Below are 15,113 nucleotides of genomic sequence, written 5' to 3' on the forward strand. Positions count from 1 at the left end.
TCTGTCGTCGCGCGTGTCGACAATTCGAGCGCCGAGCGTCGGCATTGTTGACTCTAGTCGCGCGCGGCCAGTCGCTGGAGAGACAAATACATTTGCGAGTCCTTGCGGGCCGTTTGCACTCTCACGGTGCTTGGAAAAATTCACGTGGCTGCTCTCCGTGACCTCGTGTCACTCGATCATCGTCCTTTGCTCTTATCCGGTCGTGCTTGTCGATCGATCTCGATCCACCTCGCCGCCGCCGTCGCCGTCGTTGCGCATTTAACGTCGCTTTTGATATTTACGGGACCGGTCGTCACGTTCCGCGCGCGGACGCATGAATAAAGTAAGCAGAATACATTTACATACGTACACCGCCGCTTTGGGCAGTGACTCACGGTACATCCATGTAAGGCCCATGGCGCGAGAGGTGCCGTTGCCTCCGCACGCCCACGTTAATAAAACACCGCCTTGTGCCCAGACCTCGAAAATAAAAGGAAAGGAAGAAAAAAAAAATAAGCTGAGAGAAAGAGCGAAGGCGGTGTGGGTGAGGAGGTGGGGGTGAGGGGCAAGGGAAGAAAGAAAAAGAAGAGGGACGGAGAACGAGTCTGGGAAAAGGTTCTTCTGCCGGATCGGCTCTTGAGTCATCGCGCGGTGCACACCGGGACTGCGTCCGCGGGCCGAAAACTTGCGGGATGCGGGTCGCGTCGATCCGGCGACTTGCAAGATGCTAGGACGATGCAATCGTCTAGGAACACCTAGACTCTCCGAATCTGCCCCGCTGCCTATCCGTCGGCCTATAAATCAATTAGCGCGAGACTCGCGCTGCGCGCCTTCTCGCAATTATTCCGCCCCGCGAGCTTATTCCAGTTACCAGATAAGCGCACGTACACACGCGCGCGCGTGCACACGCACGCACACACACACACACGCACGCGCACGCGCGCACACACACACACACACGCACGCACGCACGCACGCACACACACGCGCGCGGGACCCTAGCATTGCAATCTCGGTTTGCACAGCGGCCTCCACTTTCTCATCCGTGTGTCTTTTGTTTCTCGATGACAATGGCGTCGGGAGGCGCCCGGCGCGCCGCGCCGTGCCGGTGCCTTCGCGACGTGGCAAATGTTGACTTTCGCGACTCGCGATTCAGCTCGGCTGGCTTGGCAAGTCACTGCCAAATGTCGCGTTCCAATTCGCGATAAAATGAGGAGAGCTGTCAGTTTCGACTATTTGTCCTCCTTGAGCGACCAAGTAGCGGACCAATATGTGAATTGTCCGCGAGAGAGAGAGAGAGAGAGAGAGTGTCCTCGCGAGGACGCTATCGCTGAGATGATCATCGGAAGCGGTATCCCTTATCTTCCTCCGTATCTGAATCTCGATCGAGCTGCTCGAGTCGGCTGGCAGTGCCGATTCGCGTCGATTCGCACGATTTCGCCGTTTGTTTAATGTTACACACGAGCTCTCTCGCCGAGCTCTCTGGTCCGCGTCTACGCCATTGGCCGATGCTGAGGACTGGGTCTGCTGGCGGTTCAAACTCTCCCGCCACTCTCTGCGGCCGTCAGTGTCTCTCGCGTGCTCGCACGGAGAACATCGTTCTCGCGCGTTCTCTCCATCGAGGCTCGCTCTCTCGGTCGTACTCGGTCCTACCGAATTACATTGGCGACGCGAAGTCCTGCGCGCGCGAGGCCTCGCGGGTTTTCCCTCAGCGTCGCGGCGGACAAGAGGCGAGAGAGAGAGAGAGAGAGAGAGTGACGAGTGACCGAAGAGAGAGAGAGAGAGACAGAGAGAGAGAGTCAGTCGCTTTCCCGCGAAGAGGACGAGCGCGCCCGACTAAATGAGAGTGCCTGGCGGATAATACGAAAAGTCCGGCCCGTCCGTTCTTCCTCTCCTCCCGTCTCTACCTCCTTTTACCTACCTACCTACCTACCTACCTACCTACCTACCTACCCGTCCCCCTCTCATACCTCCTTTTCCCTCGAGGGAAACCTTGTCTGTCCTCGAGGGACCGCGCGAGAGTCGCACCAGCGAACGGCCGTTTCGTAATTAGCCGGGGAATGGACATGGCCGACCGTTTCTGGAGACTGGCCCTGTGCTGGATATGCATCGTCGGTCTCGCACGCGCCAACGGTGAGCGATATATCTAAGCGCAATAATCGCGATCGTCAATCCTATCCGCGCCTCTCGCTCGGGCTTCCGTGTGTATTTATAAATAATGACGAGAGTTCGCGCACACAGGGGAAAGTCGGGACAGCGCCGAAGAGAGCGCAGCGCTCCCCGCCCCCCCCCCCCCACCCACCTTTCCATCGAGGTGATTTTTCGAAGGTGATTTTGTCGATGGGCGCGGAGACGGTGCCTGTCTATTCTCGGCGTTGACGGCACCGCGTTGGACGAACATTCGCGTGGACTCTGCGCGCCGTCGCCGCGACGAAAGCGACACACTTTTTGTTCTCCGGTATTCTCATTGTATCGCCAGCTGCGGTTAAAGCGCCGTCGTAACCATGCTAATAATAATGATAATAATAATAATAATAATAATAATATAATGTGGACAATCGGGGCTATTCGGAGCGCGCGGGTCGTGAGGTCTCGAAGCACCTGGTGTGGCGCAGTCTCAAGTAGGATGTCCTAGATCGCGACGGCCACAAAGTATCACGAGGATCAGCGCGTCAGCCTGAGCGCCAGTCAAGGTTGAGATGCTCTCTCATGCGTCGCGCGACGCACTCGTTATGACTGACTTTAAGCTCGTTACTGTGACGCAGGTGGACGTTCCTTTTCCACTGGCTCTTCACGGTCCGTCTGTTTATAAAAATAACAGTAACCGCGGCGCGGCGAAACGACAGCGAGCCGGCGCGGCGCGGCGCGGCGCGGCGCGGCGCGATGCGATGCGTGCATGCGGTCGTCGGACGGTACGGTTTTGCAAGCGGGAGAAACTTTCCGTCGTCGACGTTGTCGGCTACCGCGAATTCTGCGAATTTTCCGCGGGAAAAGCGAGGTTCTTCGTTTCAGCGGCTAAACGCCTTTCGGTTCGCGTCCGAGCAACGGTAGAAAGAAAATGTTGCCCACGCCCGACGTTCAGCGGCACGCGATATATCGCGAGGTATGCGGAATACCTGCCCCGTCTTATCCGCCGTGGTTCTCTCGGAAGTGAAATCCACGCGAGCTGCAGACAATGCACGCGCTCTCGCATGGCATCATCTCTGATGCAACAACGTGCAATTAAGAAGCGGCCGTAGTCAGCGAGTGAAACCGCGCGACACTCGCGATATCTCAGGGCGAGAATAAATAGTAATTACACGTCGGGTTACGCCACAGAGCCACCACTCCCCCCTCCATCTCGGAAGCAAACAAGAGGCCGGCAGCGAGACGGAATGATCGAGCTGTGCCCGAATTGTCGGGAGAGAAAGAGGAGCCCCGATCCAGATAGTCGCGTGTGAGAGTCAATGAATAAAACGAAGCGACTGAACGTGGCGAAATGAACGTCTCAGTTATGTTATTAGGTGCATTACGGTGTTGGCTGAAGCGGCCGATTTGCAAGTCTGATCGGCCTGAGAATCGAGGCTGCTCCGATTGTTTCCCGCGCCTTCGTGTTGACGTACAATTAATTAACCTTAATAACAGGCAGATACGCGTCGAATGAATCACGCGGTTTCGCAAATGTGAAATTAGCGCGATTGCGCAGGCAGGTTGCGTAAACGGAAGAAAGAGAAAGATCGCGCGCGGAAAATAATTACTCCGCGAAGATTCGTGTACGTTTGTGTGTGTGTGTGTGTGTGTGTGATCAAACATCGATGAATCACGCAATGACTCCATCGAAAGCACCTGCTATCACCGTGGCTATATTTGTCTTAGAAAAACGACGTTACACAGTCCGCCGTTACGTGATCTGGAGCGATCGCGACGCGGAGAAAAAAAAAAGCGGAAATTGCGATCGTGCAGAAGTCGAATCTAAACACGCTACGCTTTCTCCGAGAGATTCATATGTTAATGAGATACATACAAATGTAAATGTATCAAGGACGTAGGACAACGAAGAACATTAGGTAACGTGTAAAATAATTCAAGTAATTCCGCGAAGTATCCGCGAGGTAGTATCGACTCGAAGGCTCCGGCAGCCGCGCGATCGGCACAGCGTGAGCGGCGGAACAGTTCGCGACAGAGCCGCGGCGGAGAATGCTGCCGTTTGCAATTACTTCGCCATTGCGATTCCCGCGAGTCGAGTTCTGTAATTTCTCGAGTCGTAATAGAATAGATCGCGATCGACTTCCTTCCGCGCGCGCTCGCTCTCTCTCTCTCTCTCCCTCTCTCTCTCTCTCTCTCTCTCTCTCTCTCTCTCTCTCTCTATCTCGTCGCTACCGCCGCGCGCGCTCCAGGACGGGGGAGGTGTAGTCGTCGAGTCCCCTCATTGGCGAGTCGGCGAAATTGATTATCCGGGCTCGCAGTAATTGATATAATTGAACCGATGCATGAGGAGGACGCGCGCGCGCGCGCGGAGAGAAGGCGGACACGCCGGAGACGGAGAATGGGATTCTGCGAGGAGTCCTCCTGCGGAAAGAAAGGGAAGGTGAGCAGGAATGCAATTTTCCGTGCTTGTGATTACGCGTGCATTCCCACCTCTATCCTCCGCGCCGCGGCGGATCTTCACTGGCTACCGTCCGGGGAATTAAAGGGGAACAATATGCGTGCAATATGAGGTAGCTCACGCTCGCTAACGGGAAAGACTCGGGGCGAACGATCGGAGATTAAACGTTTGCCCATGCTTTAGCGATGCCTCTTTACGCAGCCGCGTATCCGCGGACAAACAACGCGCCGATCGGCGCCGAGACTCGATCGCCGAGTCGGCCTCGGCGATCTCCGGCGAATAAACATCAGCGTGTGAAACACGTCTTATATTCGTCGATGTCGCGCGGCGCGGCGCGGCGCGGCCGCGCGAAGAGAGCCCGCTCTCGTTGCGTCGCTCGGCCTGTTTATTTATTTAACCAACCAGCCCAGTTCCCGATCCAGCGTGGAGCGAACGATACATCGCTCCACTCACTGTCCTCCCTCGTGTCGCTGAAACACCGCGATCCGGTTATACGCGCGGCGAACACCGAGCGGCCGCTGCGAGTGGGAGGATCGCGAGGAAAGAGAAGGTGAAATTCGATCCAAGTGGCTCACTCTCTTGTCGCAGGGTATTGTTCCCTTATACGAGGTTTGATCGAAAGAAGTAAGGAGAATTTTTTATTTTCTCGGAAAGTATTTACTTAATCTTCAATGTTTATCCCATCTCCTTCAGAGTAGTACCCCTGTGATATTGTTGACACTTGTGCCAACGTAGTTTCCGTAGTTTGAGAAACACTGGTGGAAGGTCTCTTTAGGTATCGTCTTGAGTATCGTATTGTTGAAAAACGTTGTGCTTTGAGGGCGTCCTTTTGAGTCTGGGAGATAGGAAAAAGTCACAGGGAGGGAGCGAGCCATGTCTGGAGAAAAAGGTGGTTGCGGCATCACAACGGTGATTGCGTTTCGCCAAGAACTGTTGGATAAATCGTTTAATGTTCGAAACATTAGTAAAAATCGCTTCGCGTGAGCCGCGTGAAATTCCTATTTCTTCAGCAACCTCTCTAATGGTGATTCTTCTATTAGCAAGCACAATCTCTTTAACTTTTTCCACTGGTTTTCATCGCTGCTGGGACGTGCTGGGACGCCCAGACCTCGCGTCATCTTCGATGTCTTCTCGGCCTTCCTGAAAGCGTTTGTATCATTCATAAACTCGCGGTTGTGACATACGCAGTATCGTCGCCAAAGGCGACTTCTTTAACATTTCGGACGCTTCGCTGCACTTAATTCCGTTTTTAACACAAAATTTCAGACAAACTCTCTGATCCGCCACTGATTTCGCCACACATAAAAAATCGCCTGAACACACTGAAGTACGTCTTGCTCATTCGCCCGCGCCAAACGCAAACCAAGGCCAGTACTCATAGTCAGGTCTTATATTTAAGACCGTCTCAAGTTCACTTTCAGATACCCCGTAGCCAATGAAATAATTTGTGCAACATCTGAAGATGAACTTGAGACAGTCTTAAATATAAGACTCGACTATGAATATCGGCCTAAGCGTCGCAGCTGCCTGAAAATTGACACGTATTACTGGTAGCACTGGTAGTGCTACCAGCACACGAAAGAAGGATCAACTGAATAAACAGAGATACGGCGCGCGCAATCTCAAAATTCTCGTTATTTTTTCATCAAACCTCGTACATATTATCGCTGTCTCTGCTATTGTCTGCGACGCGGCGCGTCTTAATTACTCGGCCGCAGACGCGAGTCGCGAATTATCCCGCGCGAAGGAAACGGCTCCGCTTCCTGCGGGTCTCCGTCGTCCGGCCGCCTCGCGGTCGCGCTTCTCCGCGAAGTCGATACCTCGCATACCGCGGGACGGTCGGCGGGATAAGTTGGGAAAAAAGGAGAAAAGGGGATTCTACGATGCGAAGAGAATGGAGTCGTGCAGAAAATTGACGCGCTCTCTATTAAGAAAAAAAGGAAGAGACAGGGCGGGGAGGAGGAGGAGGAGGAGGAGAAAAAGCATCCGAGCCACACTCGCGCGTGTTCCGAGATAATGAGATTTCTCGCGGTTTCGAGACTGCCCGCTTCCTAGTGCGCTTTTTGCGCACGACCGCCGCTTGGAGCTTTTCCCGCGCGCGGGGGGTCACGGAGTCGATTTATTCATTACCGCGCCTTGCAACCGCACGGAGTTTTACGAGAAAGCGAAAACACACCGAGAGCTCGATACGCACCGAGCCGAGCGCACGGGGGGGAGGGGGGGGGGGCGGTAGGGCGAAACAGTTGGACCGGCTCTCGTCCCTGCGCTCCGCGCTGGAATACGCGCGGCGAGGAATGAGGAATAATGAGAGCAACGAGGATCACAGCCAGTTGCGTAGCCAGGAAGCCGCAAGCCCTCCGTCGGAGTGCCGAGTCTCGAGCTTGTCCTTCCTGGAGGTCGCGGGGTGGGGAAGGGGGGGGGTGAAATCCCGCTTTGGGCACGTGTACCCTCGCGGACGACGTGGAGACGCGAGTTCCGCCGAAACGCCGAATTCATCGAGGATAAAATGGTGGACGTGTTCTCGCTTCTCTCAGCGGTGTCTCCTCTCTCTCTCTCTCTCTCTCTCTCTCTCTCTCTCTCTCTCTCTCTTTCTCTCTCTACCTCTCTCTACCAGCCAGACTCTCCAGGGCGGGGGGCATAAAAATCAGCGAATCGCGCTCTCTGCGTCTTCGCGCGCGCGTCGTCCTTAGAATGTGAGATACGTTTAACGACTTGTCCTTCGGGAAACACGAGTTTGGAGTGTGGGACGTTGCATCGCTGCATTACGGCACTGCCGAGGATGAGGATGTGGGGTATGGAGAATGCACGCGAGATTCTGGAATGGGAAACAGAAGTGGGAGTGAGAGTGGGAGTGAGGAATCGGCTGGGAGAGGCCATAGGAAAACCGGTTGCCAATCTGCACGGACGCGTTGGACAGCGCCGAGGCAGAGCGCCCGCCGCGCCGCGCCGCGCCGCGCCGCGCCGCGAGAAAAGGCCAAAAAGGCCGAGCTCCGGTTTCCAGTAAAGAGACATGGACTTTTCCCGACTCGCGAAGGTCCCGACGCCGACGCGGCCCTTTGAGTCGTCTCGCCACGCGGATTACCGACTGAGCTGGCCGTAAGAGATCGCTCGGCTCCTCTTCTGCCCTCTCTCGTAATCTCGTCGTCGCTCAGCGAGCAGACAAAAAGAGCGAGGAAGAAAAATATTGCCGAGTCGAAGAACAGGTAGAAGCTCGGAGCAGCGATTGAGAGAACAAATTTTGTCCAAAGTCGCGACGTGCCGTTTGATCCGAACCCTCCTCCTTGCGAAGTAATCCGTAATTGTTCGTGAGAGTTCCCCCCGTAAAGGCGTTTCCCTCACCCCTCCTTCCTCTCTCCTTCTCGGTCTGTGTCTCTCGGCTTTGGATAGAAAGGATTAGACGAGATCATAATAAAAGGGCGACGTTGCTGAAACGAGATAAGCGCCGGCAGGGCAGGGCAGGGCAGGGCAGGGCAGGGCAGGGGAGGGGAGGGGGGCGATTGCTCGTCGAAGGGACGAGAAGCGTGACTCGATCTATTAAAATGTCATTAATCACGCGAAGGAATCGAAGGGATGCTTGGGATGGCAATCTATCTCGAGGTCGATTGCGAGACTGATACAGCAGATAATCGACGTTGCTGCACTACCGTGCGTGTTTGACGTAACGTAACGGCCGCACTTTTCTCCGCCAGTCCATCCAGACACGCTATCGGCCGGGATCTTTTTCCTTCGCCGGCTCGACTGAACAGAACAAGCCCGCGCTCGCTAAGAGTCGCTTTCTTCGGCACTTAGCGTGTTTCCTACGCGAGTTACCGCCTCTCGTCGCCTCCGTCGGCCGACTCCTTCCACTCGATGACCCTGATTTCGCGAGCCATCTCCGCCAAAGCCGCCAGATTAATTATGCCCGCAGGATAATCGCGTGCGCGTTTTACCGTACGAAACACGAGAAAAGAGTGCCTCTCGAGGAGTGGGAAGGGGGGAGGGGAGGGGGGGAGGAAGTTAATATCGGCGCCTGTCGAACGCGCCTGTCAAGCGGCGTCCTCAAGTGACGGGGTGAGCGTTCGATTTTGCGTAAGTCACACGCGTCGAAGGAGGAGACGCGCCTCGAACAGTTATGTCCACGTGACATCATCCGCGCGGAGAGGAGAAGCCGGGGTCTTGAACCCTGACACATAATTTTTGCCACGGCTTTGTGAATGGCGACGACCCACCCAGAGCTCCAGCATCGGTCGGCCCATAGCTGGACCGTTGATCGCGCGCGTTTTAATGATCGCGCCGGGGCTAACATCCGAGGCTACTAAGCCTCATAAACTTGGCCTTTTTTACACAATCCCCGTTTCTCTCGGTGCCGCGAGCGAGGAATTCTGCCTGCCGCGCCGGCTCGCCGATGGCCGCTAATTACATCACAAAACTTTATCCGGCCGCGAGGAACACGCGCGCGCGCGCGCGCGCGCGACCGCCTGCGAAATGCGGCCTCGCGCGTAAATCATGTCTCGCGAGAGAGCGAGACATCGTCAACAATTCAGACTTTATAATATTGTACAAATTACTACGGCTCCATCGTGCGCGGCACACACAAATTACCATCCGCTAACAACGCGCCTTGTCTCGCGACACGCGTGCGTCCGTGTTTTTCTCTCCGCGCCGCGCCGCCGATTTGTCCGCTGGAGAATTCCCGCGGAATGCTGTTTATAAATACGAATGTGTAATTTCGCGACGGCAGAATGTGTTCAATAATTACAAGGAGCGGCGGGAACAAAAAATGCCATTATTCCCGCCGGTCCTCCCGAGGCGTCCTCGTCGTCGAGTCATCGCCCTGCGGCCTATCTCGTATCTTCGCGCCGATATCTTTCGTGAGCATGACCTCTTCTCCCGGGAGTTTCTACGTCTGTACTTTACACGTGTGTGCGTGTATGTGTGTGTGTGTAGGGCCGCAGCCAAATATGGCGGATACCGGTCGGACCACTCGTGCACACGCGTGTCACCCGTAGCCGCGCTACGGATACGCGCAACGTGTGCATTCGTGCGTACCTGAAGACGACGAGCGCGAGCGGCCGCGCACCGCGAGCAAATTTGCCCGCAATCTCGCGCTAACGAACGCACTTTTGCAACGTCGAAGCAGCGCGCTTCTCTCGCAATCCTCCTCTCGCGGCTCCCAATAACGCGCGCAAAATTATCGGTCGCACGCGTGGGAGATTACGCTCGCCGCGCAGGTTACGCGCACTTTTCCCCGGAGGGGGGAGGGGAGCCAGCCGGCCTCCCCGGCTGTTGAGTTCTCTCCTGTGAATCGGAGGCTAATTAATCTCTCGCGGGGTAATTGGACCAGCGCAAAGCGTCGGCCCATTGTCGCGGAAGAGGAATGCGGAAGTTCGCGGCGGTTTCACGCGCCGGGTGGTCCAAAGTGCGTCGAGGCGGGCCAGCGGTCTTGCCTTAACGACTTCGTGCGTACGACGCAGCGGAAGACGAAGAGATTTCGTGTGTTTATGTATCCGTGAGCGAAGGCTCGAGCGTGAAGGCTTACCCGTCCCAGATGGGCGATGTCGAGATGTCGGGGCTGCTGCTCCCCCGTCTACCTCGTCGAGTCTCCTGATGACGTTCCACAGCTGCGAGCGGAAACGCGCGACGAGAACTACGCGCCGCGGGGCGCGTATCGAAAAATCTTTCCGCCTTTCCGCGGTGTCCCGCCGCACGTGGCATCGCTTGCAATATATGCAACGAGTGACACGCGGAACTAAATTGTTTGCTCTACGAAATTACGTCATTCATCACCGAGCGTTATCCTGCTACTTTCCTCGGCCGGACTCGCGCCGGATCCTCGGCAAAAGAACTAACTCGTATAAATCGCCATTTTCTCCCTGCGCCCTTCGCTAGCTGTCTCTCTCTCTCTCTCTCTCTCTCTCTCTCTCTCTCTCTCTCTCTCTCTCTCTCTCTCTCTCTCTCTCTCTCTCTCTCTCTCTCTCTCTCTCTCTCTCTCACTCACCCTTCCTCTCTGTCTGGTGCGTTCTCTTCCATGATTGATAATGATTCCGGGCGAGCGGCGAACCGCAGGTTACACGCGAACTTCGTCATTAGACACGCGTATAATCAGCTAATCATCAATCATACACGATCTTTCTCTCCTCCTGATTTTTTTCCCCTCCGGATGCCGCAGCCGACAATCCACGAAATCCGCTACTCATTGCCGGTTTATCAATAAAGACGGTATTACACACCACGAGCGGCGAGAACGAAAGCCGGGGGTTACGTCCGAGTGAAGTTGGGATTGTACGCTCGATTGTACGCGGTTTCGATTGTTCGATTAATCGCGAGCGACGGATTGGCCGCGGCAGGCAGCGGAGGCGGAAAAGGCGGATGGATGTTCGCGGTTTCGTGTTCGCGTTTGTATTCGATTCAACGAGCTATTAACTCGGTTACTCGCTCCAGCCATTAGCATTCATACGCGAGTAACAGCGATGCATTAAGCCGGGGCGGAGGGTAGGGGGGGAGGGGGGGAGGGAGAACTCGCGGAGAAATCATCGCGCCGCGATCCACTGTGTTTGCGGAATAAATTTCCGACGAACACGCTCCCGAGGACGCGAGTATATTCGCGATCCGGGCGGGCGGCGATGGTTGCGCGCGCGCGCGCGCGCGCGCCGCAACTATTTCGAGCAGCCGAGCGATAAATTCGCGGATTAATCGGAAATTAATGCTAACGAAGGGAATAATCGCGCGCGGCGTTTAATAAGGAAGCCAGAGGCGGATCTCGTAAAACACGTAATCTCCGAACTGCGGCGGCCGCAAGTAAAAGTAGAACCGCTCGCGTCAAGGCCGTCGTCTTGCGAGCGCTTGTGAGCGCGCGATCGCGAAAAATCGCTGGTCGTTGCCGCCGCGCTGATCATCGCACGAACGAGCTTTTATCGGGCGCTTCGCACACCGCAACGGTGATACTCGGGATGGTGAGTGGGGGAGGGGAGGGGGGGGGCGGAGAGTAGGACAGAGGATGGAGAGAAGGAGAAAATTACGGAATGACGCGAGCTCGCGATGCTCGAGCTCGATTACCGCGCACCTGATTTAATAATTTAATAACAGCGCCGAGACGACACACACACACACACACACGCACGCAGAGGATGATACCGCGAACGAATCTATTTTCCGCGAGAAGCTATCGGAGTGCCTATTGATTATCGCGAGACGGATGACCGTGATGGAACTTAAAAGAACGTCGTCCGAGTGTCGCGCCGTCCTCATACGCGGCCTGTGTCATTTCACTTTATCACCTGTAATTACTCTCATCGTTCGTCATTCGCACCTGCTCGGCCGCGTGCATTCGCGGATACGCGGCCCTCGTGAGCGGCCACCGCGCGAAACGCGCGCACCGTCTAGCCGTCTGCTCGCTTGACTTATTCGTCGTAATCGCGTTCCCTTTTCTTCATCTGCTCTCTCATGATTCACACCCGCTAATTATTCTCGCGTGTTATCGTTATTCCATCGGACTTCGCCTCCGCGCGGCCTCATTTGTGCGTGTTTTATCCGCATTCTGCTCTCGCTTAACTATCGCACGCCGGCCAATTAGACCGGCGGTGATTAAACGAGCGTGAAGGAAGAGAAAAGTCGTCTCACCACCGCGACGGATCGATCGGCCGATCGATCAATCGAGCGACGCGTCGCGTCGCGTCGTGGGCTCTCTCTCTCTCTCTCTCTCTCTCTCTCTCGAGAAGTTGGCGAGAAACACGACTTATCGCGCTTCGCAAAATGACGAACGACGTCTCGTCGCTGAATGCGGTGCAGAGCGTCCGCGTGCGTATAGCATTGGCGTGCGCAGCGTGGAAAAGTAAAAGCTAACGAGGACAGCTCGCGGAGTGCTCGCCGGATAATTCGTCTGTTATATTTTCATAGCGGCGCAACACAAAACACGTGAACAGCGTTGTGAAGCGCGCGCTCCGCTCCCTCGGCGAACGCGCCTCTCCGCGCGGGAAAGAAGCACTCTCGAGGAAACAATTAAATCCCGCGATCAGATAGCGCCGCGAGTATCCTCCGGAAAATGTATTCCGCGCACCTCGGCCTAACACGGTCGCGGTAACAAAGCAGCCAGCCGGAAGTCGCGAGTTCAGGCCGACTCCCGGCCGCTCGATTCGATATCACAGCGCGCCGGATGACAGTGCAAGCGAGCGCGAAGGATAACAAAGGAGCCAGACCGCGTGCCGGGTTTGCCTCGACGGGCAAATTGACTTTAGCCGAGTGATTATGGGGCAACACTTGCCAGCGTGATGCCGGCGCTCGTTCTCGAGCGATCGTAACGCGCGAATAGATGATTGTCGCGGGACAGAGAACCGCGAGAAAGAGAACGGAGAGAGAAAGAGGGGCGTTGGTGAGCGACGTCGAATCACTCGCGGTGTCACGAGAGGGACGCAACGCGCGGACCTCGCGCGACCTTCAAAAGCGAGCTTTGCATAATCGCGGACGTGTGTCTGATGTGTAAATACGCGCGGCGTATAATCACATAAATCCGCAGTAATTGGAGTCTAATAAATAATCGATGATCTCCGTGTGCCGCGACACACAGTGGCGCGGACGAGACGCAGGACGCCGACGGCAGGATTCCGTCGGCGGGAGAAATTTGCATAATTAATTATGACTCGCGGATAGCATCCGCGGAATGCAGATCGAGAAAGCGCACAATGCGCGGCGGGTAATGACACGTGTGAACGTTTTATGCGCCGGCGTGCCGAGCCGTAAAATTGTTTAAATAATCGCGCGCGGCCGCGCGGCAGGATGCTCGCCGACTTAATCGTCCTCGAGATTACCGAAAACGCGCGTAACGCGGTAACGTGCATCCTGGTGCGCGTGACGTTGTAAATAAGCCGTGCGAAAGTTCTTCTGTCTTTTCGCGAAAGGATAAATTCAGAGCGGCGACTTGACTTTCGTTCGGGTCGCTCGACCCGAAGTCGAATAAAACTGCGGGAAGGAAGCGGCGATTTTCCGTCGAGATTGCTGGCATTGTTCGGCGAATCGTTCGAGTCGGACAGCGCTCGTCTCAGGTTCGAACCCGCCGCTACCTGGAGATTCCTCCGATTTCACCTGTCCGCTTTGCCCGTCCTCTCGCCGCGCGCGCGGATTCACCGGCTCAGCTTCCGCGAGAGGTTCGGTATGTGACGCACGATCGATCGCTTCCGCGCCATCGATTACACTCGCGACAGGAACGCGAACAGTAGCGCCGATATGAACGCCGATGCGAGACAAGACTCCGAATTCCGCTGGCGGTACTTTTAAAGGAAATCGCTCGCCTACGATTTCCGTAGCCGTTCCACCGATCCACTCTTGCCGCCTCGACATCCCGTGATATCTCGGATTATATTACCGTCACCGGACGCGCCTCGCGCTTGTCACGCGATTCTCTTTGCTCTCTCTCTCTCTCTCTCTCTCTCTCTCTCTCTCTCTCTCTCTCTCGCGCGCGCGCGCGTGTGTCCATCTTAAAAATAAAAATTATAACGTGCGACGGACGCACACAACGGACGCGCGCGAACTGTACACGGTTGGCAAAGTCAACGTCCCGCGTTCCCGGGACGTCTCACAAATCCGAGCGAAAGATGACTCGAGCGGGATGAAGCGTCCGCGTTAGAGAAAGGATAAAGAAAACTCGACTCGACTCGACTCGACGTTGCTGCATCTGTTTCTCCTTTACCTTTTCGTGTCGTCGGGAACAATTAAAAGAGTGTGCTTTCACTTTTATCCCTCTCATTCGAAATCCTCCGCTCGGACAATTAGTCTCGCGAAACCGCAACATCCGAGAGGGGTCGCTCGTAGACAGCCTCGCGTCCGCGGAGGAGCCGCGCGGAGTCATCAGGGCGTGTCAGTCCGATCGCGCGAAACCGAAACATCATCCACCTGCGGCGTATAATAGCCCACTCGCGGAGGACTCCAGGAAGTCGGCAGGGAAAATATCCAGGAAGGCAGCAAGCAGATACCCATCGACGTACGTGCCTTATGCTCCCCCCGTGCTCTAATCCACGGCGATCTGTACCGCCGCCGTAAACGACTCGTCGGTCCGTCCGTCGGTCGGTGCGTCGCGCCGCGCCGCGCCGGCAGCCGAGATGCCGAGAGATTCCGTCGTTTCCTCGAGTTTCGATCGACGGAATCGCGGACCGCTAATGATCGCTGATGATCAGTGATTTACCGCCGGCGATTCGCGTAATCGCGGCGCGGTATTGCGCGCGCATATCGCCGCATGGCATGGCATAGCCAGCACACAGCCCATGCGGGATGGAATCACCGTTACCGCGCTATTCCGCCCGTGCTCCTCCTTTATCAGGCTCCGACGTAACCTGCCTCGCATCGATTAAGAGAACTTTCGATCCTGTTATACCGCGGCCGGCGAGCGATCGTCGCTCCGACGGCCCGCGCGTCCGCGCGATAACGCGCGAGAGCGCTCTCGACGAGCAGCTCTCTTTGCGATTCTCCCGATGGACGGAGCTCTCCTCGATGGAGCCGCGTCCGCGTCCCCCCGGTGGATTGGGAGCAGCATGAGAACGCGCTAACGCGCGGCGAGTAATATTTCTCATACGCGGCGCAA

The 15,113-nt window shown here is 55.9% G+C and overlaps 1 protein-coding gene across 2 annotated transcripts in view; it reads left to right on the forward strand.

Annotated features, from left to right (window-relative positions):
- Nucleotides 1-1,292: 1,292 nt before the first annotated feature.
- qsm (Zona pelucida superfamily protein qsm) overlaps nt 1,293-15,113 on the forward strand; it is a 31,218-nt gene continuing 17,397 nt past the window's right edge. Inside the window, exon 1 of one of the 2 annotated variants that reach the window (XM_011151817.3) lies at nt 1,293-2,112. In XM_011151817.3, the coding sequence (XP_011150119.1) occupies nt 2,040-2,112 (73 nt within the window). In that variant the 5' untranslated portion in view covers nt 1,293-2,039. Of the gene's footprint in view, nt 2,113-4,916; nt 5,189-15,113 lie in introns of those variants that run through there. The other variant, XM_019844399.2, reaches the window with a different exon arrangement.

This window comes from Harpegnathos saltator, unplaced genomic scaffold, assembly GCF_003227715.2.
Source record: "Harpegnathos saltator strain DR-91 unplaced genomic scaffold, Hsal_v8.6 scaffold174, whole genome shotgun sequence".
Lineage (NCBI taxonomy): Eukaryota > Metazoa > Arthropoda > Insecta > Hymenoptera > Formicidae > Harpegnathos > Harpegnathos saltator.